Source organism: Garra rufa, chromosome 11, assembly GCF_049309525.1.
Source record: "Garra rufa chromosome 11, GarRuf1.0, whole genome shotgun sequence".
NCBI classification, from domain to species: domain Eukaryota; kingdom Metazoa; phylum Chordata; class Actinopteri; order Cypriniformes; family Cyprinidae; genus Garra; species Garra rufa.
Window position 1 is genome coordinate 46,758,244 of NC_133371.1, and position 13,523 is coordinate 46,771,766.

The following is a 13,523-nucleotide window of genomic DNA, read 5'->3' on the forward strand; positions in this document are numbered from 1 at the left end:
GCTTTCAATTGAATTCTGTTCTGTTATTCTTCTGTTGAAGTTGTTTGTTCTGAATTTGTCTGAACTGAAGGGAAAAAGGGAGATCTTTGTAAACTCTTCAAGCAGTGATGGTTTGGTTTCCATCCCACTGCAGCAGTAAATGTATCTATAAGCCTTAAAAACTGAATGTATTTCTTAATAAATAAAATTACACTTGTCAGTATTCTGCTTTACTTTCCAAATACATGTACCATGTGTTTATTGGAAGAGTTTGTTCTGTTTTTTTTTTCTGCAATATGGTGTAATGTTTATGCCAAAAAAGGTATGCCTTTACATGAGTTACCCCCACCACAAATAAGATTGTTTATAAAGAATGATTTCCAAGTTAAATAAAAATGTTGAAAATATTAAAACATTGTCTCTTTTCTCTTTTAAATTTTTCATTTTTTTTTTATTTATATTTATTTTTACACACACACACACACACACACACACACACACACACACACACACACACACACACACACACACACACACAAATATAAAAATAAATTATAATTTCACTATATAATTTAACTAAAACACTATATGAAAATAATGATCTAACCATAAAGATAAATTTCTCTTATGCTTTTCATATATTATTAAGAGTTTTTTTTTTTTTCTTAATTTTTTGCTGTCCCACCATAGGACAAATTTAAGGTACAGTTTAGTAAAATGTAAATATCAATTATGAAAGAATTGACAAAGTTAGGGACGTTTATATTTTCTCAAAGAATTCACACTACATGAATATATGCATTTCTTCTTCAAAAATATTTTTTTACAAAATAAGTCAACTAACCATATACATATATATAGGTCTAAGATGAAAAGGGTTTAAGCATAAAAACAATAAGTGTAATACTGCTATAAATTGTTTTTTTTAAGTAAATTTTCTGAGCAAAAAATTAATATCATGCATTTTTCCCTAATTTCCAGAAGACACCCACTAAAATGTCATTCAGTGCAACAATCTTGTCAGGCATATTTACAACAAAAATTAATAGTAATTCTACATTTTAAAAACTTTACTCATTTAAAACACAACAACATTTATACTGCTCGCTTATTCTTTTATACATTTGAATATGTACAAATCAGAATAAGCATGTTGTTTGAATTTTTACATAAATATTGTGTTACACTGAATGACAATGTAAAATTATTTCAATCAAGTTTGACATTTTATTCTTCAAAAACTTATTTGAAACCTAAAAGTAGACACTTTACTTACATTTAATATGCTTTCTATGGACATAAAATCACTTTTGTAAATTTCTCTTTTTTATTCTTTAAAATATTTGAAATATTAAATAAAAAATAAAACTAATATCTTTTTTTGCAGCTGTGCCGTGTTGCAGTCGCATGTAACTGCAGCCACTCAATGTAAATAAAAACTTTTAAAATGACAGCATTTTACATTAGTGAATCATAATCATAATGGCGTATAACATTAAACGCAACACTTAAGACACACACACACACACACACACACACACACACACACACACACACACACACACACACACACACACACACACACACACACACACACACACACACGTGATTTAATATAGAGGGGTTTCTGTGACACATTTTTGTAGTGAACTGCCCCATAAAACAAGTCAAAGGTGTCTACTCCTCCCACTGGGACAGATAGCTGGATTTGTTTAATTTTGGCCCATATTTAACTCCATATTTTGCAGAACTACTACGGCCTAGGCTTAGCTTTGAATATTAATTAGGGCGTGCTGACGTCATTGCCCATGGTTGAGGACGTCCTCTTTAATATTAATAACGTCTGAGAACCCTGCGGATTACGCGACGTCTTTGTCTCATTAATATTAATCACGTTACGATGACGTCGTTGGGTATACTTTAAATGGCGAAGGTTCGGCTCATGAATAATTAACACGAGCCTTCGCCATGGTACGAAAGGTAAATTCGCTTCCCGGTCGCGCACGGAGCGCCGCCGCCGCCGTGATTGCAGCGAAACGGGGGGAAGAACGAGACGAGTTGACTACAATCACTCTTTCTAACATCAAAGTTACAGCATTTCCCGTTCCTTCCGTGCGCTTGAGTCATGTGAGGGAGCCTGTAATGTCCACAGAGCAGGATAAAGATTCATTCTCTCTAAAACGAAACCGAGGTAACGTGGATTTTCCGTGTTTTAGAGGCTTGATTCGGTGTCGGTCGTAATTACCGGAGCGACAGCAAGCAGTCTGGCGGCCTTTAGGCCTTTGGTGAAGAACTCAAAAGTAGACAGCGACGTATTCACATACGCTTTTGAAAAGAAATACATGTCAGGCCTCTGAATCAATGCTGTCAGATAAATCGTACTTTCTGGAGAGTTTTGGGGAAGTTTGAGTCGATCAGCAGGCGAAAAAAGTCTATTTATACTGTACACTTCAGGAGAGCATGCAACATTAAAACTGCCATCTAATGTTTATGATGTAACCATAAAAAGCAAAACTTCAGGTTAAAAGTTACAAAAGTGTGTGTAAATGAATGTATAAATGCAACAAAAGCAATTTGCAATGAGAATTCAATGTGTCCATTCAAGTGTTTTTGAAATACTTTTATAGGTTTTATTACTATTTCAAATTGTCTGCTAATTACCATTTATATTTTCTCAAAGATCAGACTTCACATTACATAAATGTATGCATTTCTTTCTTCAAAAATGATCTTCAAAATGAATTTTGCTTATTTAAAACGCAACAAAATTTAATATGCTCCCTTATTCTTTTATATGTTTTAATATACAAGTCAGAATAAGTTAGACTCTTTATATTCTACTGAAACAAGCCTAACGCTGTCAAAATTTGACCAAAAGAATAAGTATCAGACGTTTTTTTTTACCTAATTTACAGAAGGCAGTCACTAAAATGTCATTCAGTGTAACAATCTTGTCAGGCATATTTACAGCAAAAATCAATTGTTATTTTATATTTTGAAAATTTATCTTATTCAAAACGCAACAAAATTTAATATGCTCCCTTATTCTTTTATATATTTTAATATACAAGTCAGAATAAGTTAGACTCTTTATATTCTACTGAAACAAAACGCTGTCAAAATTTGACCACAAAACCAGTCTTAAGTAGCATAAGTAGGTATATTTGTGTCAGTAACCAAAAATACATAGGGTCAAAAATATGAATTTTTCTTTTATGCCTAAAATCATTAGGATATTAAGTAAAGATCATGTTCCATGAATATATTTAGTAAATTTCATACCGTAAATATATCAAAATGTATTTTTTGATGAGCAATTTGCATTGCTATGAACTTCATTTGGACAACTTCAAAGGCATTTCTCAGTATTTATATTCTATTTTCAAATATCGTGTCCAAATATTGTCCTTTCACAACAAACCATAGATCAGTAAAGCTTATTTTTCCAGCTTTCAGATGATGTATAAATTTCAATTTCAAAAAATGGACCCTTATGACTGGTTTTGTAGTCCAGGGTCACAAATAGTATATTATTGGTGTAAACTTCTAATGCAATGATTGGTGTGATGCAGATTGTAAAATGTACTTTTCAGCATCAGTCACTTTAGGACCCTGTCCAATCTACATTTTGTAGATTTAATGTGTATTAGCTTTGAGCTTTTTCATTGGTATGCCATTGTACTAGTAGTGTAAGCTGACAAAATAAACAATATGCACATTTAAAATGTACAGTTTTACAAAAATATACCAAATTACTAATTACACATTGATGTAATCTAAGGACTATTGGCTATTCAAATAATGTGCTGTGATATGTTATGTTTCAGATTGCCCGTAGGTATTTTAGATTATTTTTATTTTATATGAACTCAGTTTGTGATTTTCCAGGAGGTGAAGGTGGGCTGGATATTTTAGGAGGTCCTGGGCTGCTGCTGGGAAGCCCTGAGAAAAAGAGACGCAGGTCAAGCACACAGGTACTGAATGAAACTTTGTTTTCCTCCTTAGACGTTTCAAACAAAGAGTTTTTTTAAGTAGCACTGTTATATTTGTAGCAATGGCCAAAAATACATTGTACGGGTCAAAATGATCAGTTTTTCTTTTATGCCAACAATATTGATTGACTTCAGCTTCTTTGATTTTTTTTTTTTAACTTCTGCTTATTTGACTTTTCCAAATTCTGCTTCTTCAACAATTTTTGTTCTACTTCGGCTTCGACTTTTTCTTTGACTTCGGCATCTTCAACTTCTTCAACTTCCTTGACTGATGCTTTTTCAACTTTTTTTTCTACTTCGGCTTCTTCGACTTTTTCTTTGACTTCGACTTTGACATTTATTTTTTTTAAACTTCTGCTCATTTGACTTTTCTGAATTCTGCTTCTTAGACATTTTTTTTCTTTGACTTTTTTGACTTCGGCTTCCTCAACTTCAACTTTTTTTTTCGACTTCTGCTTCAACTTCCTTGACTTCTGCTTTTTCAACTTTTTCTTCTATTTAGGCTTCGACATTTTCTTTGACTTCAGCTTCTTCAAATTCTTCAACTTTTTTAGACTTCTGCTTCTTCATCTTCCTTGCCTTCTGCTTTTTAAAAGTTTTTCTACTTTGGCTTCTTCGACTTTTTCTTTGAACTTTTTTTTTTACTTCTGCTTGTTTGACTTTTCTGAATTCAAAAGTCAAAGAAATTTTTTTTTTCTTTGACTTTTTCTTCTACATCGGCATCTTTAACTTTGACTTTCTTTGACTTCTGCTTTTTCCACTTTTTCTTCTACTTCAGCTTCGACTGTTTCTTCTACTTTGGCGTCAACTTTTTCTTGGACTTCTGCTTCTTCGACTTCTGTTTTTTGTTTTTTTTTTTCAACTTTTTTCTATTTTGCTTCTTCAAATTTTCTTTGACTTCGACTTATTTGACTTTTTTCCCTTCTGCTTATTTGGCTTTTCCGAATTCTGCTTCTTCGACAATTTTTCGACTTTTTCTTTGACTTCAGCTTCTTCAACTTTGACTTTCTAGGACTTCTGCTTCTATTTTTTCAACTTTTTCTTCAACTTCGGCTTCTTCAACTTTTTCTTCGACTTATGCTTCTTCAACTTCCTTGACTACTGCTTTTTCGACTTTTCTACTTTGGCTTTGACTATTTCTTTAACGTCGGCTTCTTCAAGTTCGACTTTTTCTTCAACTTCTGCTTCTTTAACTTTGACTTCTGTTTCTTCAACTTCCTTGACTTCTGCTTTTTCAACTTTTTCTTTTAATTAGGCTTCGACATTCTGCTTCTTAAACTTCTTCAACTTTTTTCGACTTCTGCTTCTTCATCTTCCTTGCCTTCTGCTTTTTAAACGTTTTTCTGCTTCGGCTTCTTCGACTTTTCTTTGACTTTAACAACTTTGACCTTTTTTTATTTCTGCTTATTTTACTTTTCTGAATTCTACTGATTCTAAAAATTTTTTTCTTTGACTTTTTCTTCTACTTCGACTTCTTTAACTTCGACTTTCTTTGACTTCTGCTTTTTTAACTTCCATTTTCTTCTGCTTTTTCCACTTTTTCTTCTACTTCAGCTTCGACTTTTTCTTCTACTTTAGCTTTGACTTTTTCTTGGACTTCTGCTTCTTTGACTTCGACTTTCACCTTTTTTCTATTTCGCTTCTTCAAATTTTCTTTGACTTCGACTTCTTTGACTTTTTTTCCCTTCTGCTTATTTGGCTTTTCCGAATTCTGCTTCTTCAACAATTTTTTCTTCTACTTCGGCTTCGACTATTTCTTTGACTTCGGCTTCTTCAACTTCGACTTCCTTGACTTTGGCTTTTTTTCTACTTCGTTTCTTCGAATTTTCTTTGACTTTTTTTTTACTTCTGCTTATTTGACTTTCCCGAAATCTGCTTCTTTGACATTTGTTTTCTTCTACTTTGGCTTCTACAACCTTTTCTTTTACTTCGGCTTCAACTTTTTATTGATGTATGGTTTGTTAGGATAGGACAATATTTGGCCAAGATACAGCTATTAGAAAATCTGGAATCTGAAGGTGTAAAAAAAAAAAAAAAAAAATCTAAATATTGATAAAATCACCTTTAAAGTTGTCCAAATGAAGTTCATAGCAATGCATATTACTAATCAAAAATTAAGTTTCGATATATTTACAGTATGAAATTTACAAAATATCTTCATGGAACATGATCTTTACTTAATATCCTAATGATTTTTGGCATAAAAGAAAAATGTATAATTTTGACCCACCCTGTTGCTACTTAGGACTGGTTTTGTGATCCAGGGTCACATACTGTATGAGTATTTAGGAGTGAAAATGGATCTCTTTCTTAACAGGCGCCATCCTTCTCTCCTCTGTCTGAATATGCGCCTCCTCCAAACCCGAGTGCGGATCACCTGATAGCCTCCAACCCGTTTGATGACAATTACAACTCGCCCTCCTTAAAGCCACTTCCTCCTGCCAACCCTTATTTTGGCCACTCACATTACCCAGGGTTCAGCGGCTATGGGCCGCCCAGGATGGCTCCCAGGATGCCTTCTCCATACGGCACTCCTTACCAGATGCGAAACCAGCCTCATCCTTTTTCCCAGAATCCAATGGGCTACAACCGGCCACTGGGATTCAACTACGGCCACTCAGAAAACCCAAATTACGGTCCGCCGTTTGCGGGCGGCGGCAGCAACAGCATCATGCACTTCAGACCAAGTCCAGGAGAGCATGTCAATCTGAGCCAAAGTAGTCCAGGTGGTCCGGTTTTCGGTCCTGAGAGAAATCCAGCCCTTGACGTGAGCCCGAATCTCTCTCAGCAGCAGAATAACTTCACACAGTCCAGCACACCAACACCCAAACAGGACCCGAGTGAAGCCGTGAACAAAAGCGCCACGCAAAACCAGAACTGTGAAGAAAACAAGACTCAGGACAACGCAGCAGAGCTGAAAACAAAAAGCGGAGTGGAAAAACTCAACGGCGTCCTTCATGCCAACAATGAAGCCTTGAAGAAGTCGCCACGACCCGCAGACGCCCGCAGGGACGGCAATAACAATAATAATAAAGTTCTGAACAGAAGGAGCACGTCTTCCTCATCCGAGCCCGTCTACCCGTGTGGCATATGTCTGAGTGAAGTGAACGATGACCAAGAGGCCATTCTGTGCGAGGCCTCGTGTCAGAAATGGTTCCACAGAGTTTGCACAGGGATGACCGAGACGGCGTACAATCTGCTGACGGCTGAGACGTCTGCGGTTTGGGGTTGCGACACTTGCATGGAGGAAAAGGGAGCGCAGCTGTTTAAGACACGAGAAGCATCGGGGACGCCGTCTAGTGCTGGCGATGGACAATCATGAGAGTCACTGATGTCAAAGTCCCAATCAAAAGTTCTGCTGGCTCCTTTTGTTTCTAATGAGAATGTTTTTATATTGGTGAAAAAGTATATACTGTTTTTCAGCAAATCACGAAAGGAGAAAGTCTTAGGGGTTGGGAACAAGGTGAGGGTGAGTACTTGATTTGAAATGATTTTCCAAATGTTTGGGGTTGGTAAGATTTTGAAATGTTATTGAAAGTCGTCTTTATGTTCACCAATATGATGATGTTTTAGTGCCACATTAAATAATTAAACTAAGATTACAAGATTAAAGTTGTAACATTCCGAAAATAAAGTCAAAATATTATGAGAATAAAGTCTAAATATTTCGAGAATAAAGCTGAAATTCGACTTTATTCTCAAAATATTTAGACATATTCTCGTAGTATTTCTCATAGTATTTTGTCTTTATTTCGACTTTTTTCTTGTAGTATTTCAACTTTATTCTCAAAATATTTTGACTTTAATCTCGTAGTGTTTTGACTTTATTCTCCTAGTATATCTACTTTATTCTGGCAGTATTTCAACTTTATTCTCATAGTATTTTGACTTTATTCTCAAAATATTTTGACTTTATTTTTGAAGTATTTTGACTTTATTTTCATAGGGTTTTGACTTTATTCTCAAAATATTTTGACTTTATTCTCGAAGTATTTCGACTTTATTCTTCATAGTGTTTTGACTTTATTCTCGTAGTGTTTCGACTTTATTCTTCATAGTGTTTTGACTTTATTCTCGTAGTGTTTCGACTTTATTCTCAAAATATTTTGACTTTATTTTTGAAGAATTTGACTATTCTCATAGTGTTTTGACCATATTCTCATAGTATTTCCACTTTATTCTCATAGGGTTTTGACTTTATTCTCAAAATATTTTGACTTTATTCTCGAAGTATTTCGACTTTATTCTTCATAGTGTTTTGACTTTATTCTCGTAGTATTTCGACTTTATTCTCAAAATATTTTGACTTTATTTTTGAAGAATTTGACCTTATTCTCATAGTGTTTTGACCATATTCTCATAGTATTTCCACTTTATTCTCATAGCGTTTCGACTTTAATCTCAAAATATTTTGTCTTTAATCCCATAATCTTTTTTTTTTTTTTTTTTAGCATGGCACCAAAACACCATCATATACCAAGGCTGCATTTATTTGATCAAAAATACAGTAAAATTGTGAAAAAATATTGCAATTTAAACCAATTGCAATTTCCATGTGATTATCTATTAAAATTTAATTTATTCCAGTGATGTAAGCTGAATTTTCTGCATCATTACGTCTTCAGTGTCACATGATCTTTCAGAAATCATTCTAATATGCTGATTTGCTGCTCAAGAAACATTTCTGATTATTATTCAATGCTTCATATTCATGTGAATACCGTGATACATTTTAATTTTCAGGATTGTTTCATGAATAGAACAGCATTAATTTGAAACAAAAATCTTATGAATGGTTATAAACATCTTTACTGTCACTTTTAAGTAATTGAATGCATCCTTGCTGAATAAAAAAGTATGCATTTCTTTCAAAAGAAAACAAAAACAAAAATCTTACTGTCCCCAAACTTTTGAACTTTTGAACAACAGTTGAACAATCTGATTTTACTGATGGGTTTTTATTAATTATTATTATTATTATTATTATTATTATTATTTTATTAACAGTAAGTATCCAGGTTTCAGAGTAACTAAAAAACACAAGCTTTTTATTTTATCCAGAACGTTGTTCGGTCTGTCAAATCAGCAATAAAAGCCGCTCTCAAGCCTTTACAAACATTCAGCTAATTTAATAGTTCACTTGACTGGGCCTTTTCCCATTGAATGTAGCTGTAGATTATTTACTGTAGCATATTTCCTGAAGAGTATCATTATCATGTGTCTTGTGTAACTGTTGAGGGTACTAGCAGCATGTGGTTTAGTCCTTAATGAGCAATATTCCTGGATGGGCCGTATTGCATTTTGTTTCCTTCTCATTACTCTATATTATTTTAATTAAATATCAGCTTGGCTCATTGTTTTATGATCAAATGAAGTGAAAATCTTAAATTAACAGAGCCAGAGAACAAGTTGGATGCACTTTTTGTAAGTTGTGTTGTCTGACAGCTTTCTTTCCTGGGTGGATGCGAGTTTGTATTTTTTGGCCGAGGTTGAGGAGGTTTGTTACTTGAAGGCCTTATTTCCGGGCATGATGCATTAAAGAGCACAAACTATGTATTTATGAAGTGCATCAGCCCTTTTAACCATTTGTCTCCTGAAATTAATTTGTTTTATGATTCATTGTTCATGGGTGAATCTTACAAAATCCAAAAAAAAAAAAAAAAAAAACATGCAGGTCATAACTAACTAGAGAATAAACATTGTAATACTTGGGAAAATTTTAGAAACAAATTTTAATTAAGGCGAGGCACTGCAGTTGAATAGGGTAATAAAAATAACTAATAGTTATCATCTTAATTACTCGGTTGATTGATTACATTGATAATTGCAAACATTTTTTGTATTACAAGTTTTCTAAAAATGCTAGGTTTTAATATGCAAGTAAGGCATTATTTAATGAAATGTGCACTAATTTGCATACATTTTCTTGTACTAAAATCTAAACACTGGATGAAGTCAGTTTCAAAATTCTTGTCTAGTTTTTTTTAACATATTAATTTTGGGTATCTCACTTTGTCACTCCGTAATTCAGAAAATACTTAGAACAGGCAGAAAACGATATTTTTTGTTGTTGTTGTTTGGGGGAAATAAAATGTATAAAATCAAGCAAATTATATATGAGCAAATCCCTCTGTAAAAACCTTCAGGATATAAACAAGAATAAAAATGTAAAGTTTGGTGTTTGCAAGTGTTACTAAAGTGGAGATTTATGGCTCAGTTTAGGAGAAAAAAAAATCATTTCGAGAAAACGGTCTTTAAAATATGTATTGCAATTGAAATCTACTGGCACAAATAGATAAAGTACTATAAAACTACTATTCTTTCCACTAGTCTGAAAAAAAAAAAACACTATGAAAAAGCAAAAAGCTCAAAATCTCAAACTTGACAAGTGCATTTCTCCCCTTAATAAAAAAAAATGTATAATGAGAAATTATTAAGTATAAATAATATTTATGATTTTTTTTTCTAAATGTGTTTTTGTTGGATTCACCCATAAATCATCTCAAATGCATTATCTATTTTTTTCTTCATTTAATTTTTTAAAAATATTTTTGGGTAAAAATACACATTACATTCTCCATTGTTTTGTGTGTGTTGCTCTTCAGAGAATGTCGTCTTCCATTGAGCTGGGAAACATTGTGGCATCATGAATGTAAACTTAGTTGCTGTTTGATTTTCCAGATGTTTCCACACGTTTGCTGGGAAGATGTTGTTGCATTGAGTGTTTACTGTTTACTCACCGTGACCGATTTATTCTTTTATATAACAGTGCCACAAAAACTCACTGATCTGATTTCATTTATTAAACAAAAGCACTAAGACTGTTGACCCCTGGTGCCTTAAATAAAAACGTGTTTTATTATTTTTTAAAGATATTGTGCATTGTGCAGTGAATCACTTACATGCTTATCAATATGAGGTGAGGATACTTGTGCAACTAATTTTATAACAGGACAATGAATGTACGGAGCCAATAAACTGTAAATAACGAACAATATGAAGTGAATGCATGTGTGGCATCCTCGAAACCGAGCTGGTACAGCGCATACAGTTTACTGAATGTAAATTAAGGTTGTCTTGTTTGATGTAACTCATGTTTCTCTGTGAAAAAACTTGTTTAATGGGGAAACCTCGGCAAAGCCATAATTCAGATTTATTATTCAACTGTTTCAGTCTCACTTCAAATTGTGTTTAATAAAACTGATTTTACAAAGAGATTTCTCTCTATGCAGTGAGTTAATTGTACTGAAGTGTTGCGGAGCTCAGATTTGTTTTCTATGTAATATTAACATCTCTGATGATAGCACATCATTTTCAACACTGTTATACTGAACGTAATGTTCATTGTAACCCCCCCCCCCCCTTTTTTTTTTAAAGACAATGAATGCAACACCAGTGGTAAAATTAAGCAGTGCTTCAAAAAAAAAAAAAAAACTATATATAAAACTATATATATATATAATTAATTATAATTTGGATATGCAAATATATTATTTTAATTAAATTTATTTATTTACTTTATAATGTGTTATATTCTAATTATTTAATTTTTTAAATGTGTATTATTTTTATTATTTGGATATACAAAAATATTAAACTACATTTTAAAATCATTTATTTATTTTATTAAAATGTGTATTATATTTATGATTTAATTTTTGTAAATTTGTAATACTGTTTTATTATTTTGATATGCAAATATATTAAACTTCACTATTTTTAATTATATAATTAATTTATTTTATTCTAATGTGCTGTATCATAATTCTAATTAAATTTTGTAAATTTGAAATACTGTTTAATATTTGAATATATGAATATATTAAACTTTACTATTTTAATTTAATTATTTTATTATAGTGTTTATTATATTTATTATTTAATTTTGTAAAACTTTAATACAGTTTATTATTTGGATGTTCAAATACATTAAACTTTACTATTTTATTTATATGATAAATTCATTTATTTTATTATGTGTTATATTCTAATTAATTTTTTTTAATGTGTAATACTGTTTATTATTTGAATATGCAAATATATTAAACTTTGCTATTTTTAATTATATAATTCATTTGTTTATTTTATTATAATGTAACCATTTTAATTATATAATTATTTTTATTTTATTTTAATTATTTATTTTATTATAGTGTGTTATAATTATAATTTAATTTTGTGAATTTGTAATACTGTTTATTATTTGCATATGCAAATATATTAAACTTTACCATTTTTTAATTATATTATTTATTTATTTTTAATATGTGTTATTATAATTTAATTTTGTAAATTTGTAATTGTATTCACATTATATTTATAATGTGTATTATTGTAATTAAATTGTAGTTTAATTTTGTAAATTTGTGATAATGTTTATTATTTGGACATGCAACTATATTAAACTTTACTATTTTTTTATATAATTCATTACATTTTATTGTATTATTTATTTTATGTTATATAGACCATTTCAAGCGCTATTCGGCGGCTTAAGGAAGTGACGTCGTTGGTCCCAGGAAGTTTCCGGTTAATGATCCAGCGAAAACAATGGCGAGAAGCGCTTTATGAACAGTGGGATTGCGGTCAAATATATACAATCCTCCTGTTTAAATGTGTAATTTAAAATTAGATTCTTGTCGTTCGGTGGTTGTGTGCTTCCCCTGGGCCGGAACTAACATTATGAGACGCGTTTTACGGTATATTTCCGAGAAATGCACCCGAGTTGCGGCAGTGAAGGAGAAGGCTGGATAACAACAAGCAACTCTAGGATATTACAGCGAACATTTCGATTCAGGCAAGTAAATGTCGTTTTTTAATTAATCTGATTATATGTATATCTTTACGTTAACTCTTCAAGTATGATGCCGTATAATTTAAAGTAGCATTTTGTCATTGTTTACATATGGGTGAATGACGGATAAGGATTTAAAATGTGAAAAAAAATTAAACTGGCAAAAATTTAAATGTTAGGACTTTCTATACTTATTACAGTGTTGTGTATGTAATGCAATGATATTTACACATTTCAAGAATGTAATTAACCATTTTTTTTGATGAATCAGATCTTTTTCCTCATGAAAATGTCATTCCTGGGTAACGTAATGAATTTTTAAATTAATTACATTTCTACCATTGTTGGCATATACAAATGTACTGATCTCCATATTTGGAGCTCAACAAACAATTAGTGCTCAGAAAACTACATTTTAATCACAATTAATATAATCAATTTGGGATTTCTTATAGGCACAGGCTCATTTTTGGCTGCTGCTAATTCAAAAATTCAGAACCAAATAAAAAAAAAAACCTGGAAAATGTTTAAAAATGTTTTCCAATAAAGTAAATAAGACTTGTTTTATCATTAACTCAACAAAAAACTGAATTGTGTAATCTAACACACAAATATGGGTTAAATGAATTGCCCGTGTCATTGTTAGCCGGAATGACATACTGTTAGACGGAATGACATTCTGCAATATTTTTCAGGATTACCATAAAAACCATCATCAGTATAATTTTTCTTTCCAACACTCAAACTTGAAACAAAGT

General features: G+C 31.7%; 1 protein-coding gene across 1 annotated transcript; it reads left to right on the top strand.

The window, feature by feature from the left end:
- Nucleotides 1-1,987: 1,987 nt before the first annotated feature.
- Nucleotides 1,988-7,842, top strand: pygo1 (pygopus family PHD finger 1). The gene is made up of 3 exons (XM_073850393.1): nt 1,988-2,170; nt 3,868-3,953; nt 6,289-7,842. The coding sequence occupies exons 1-3, from the start codon at nt 2,122-2,124 to the stop codon at nt 7,291-7,293; spliced, it is 1,140 nt and encodes a 379-aa protein (XP_073706494.1). The 5' UTR covers nt 1,988-2,121; the 3' UTR covers nt 7,294-7,842.
- The last annotated feature ends 5,681 nt before the right edge of the window (nt 7,843-13,523 follow it).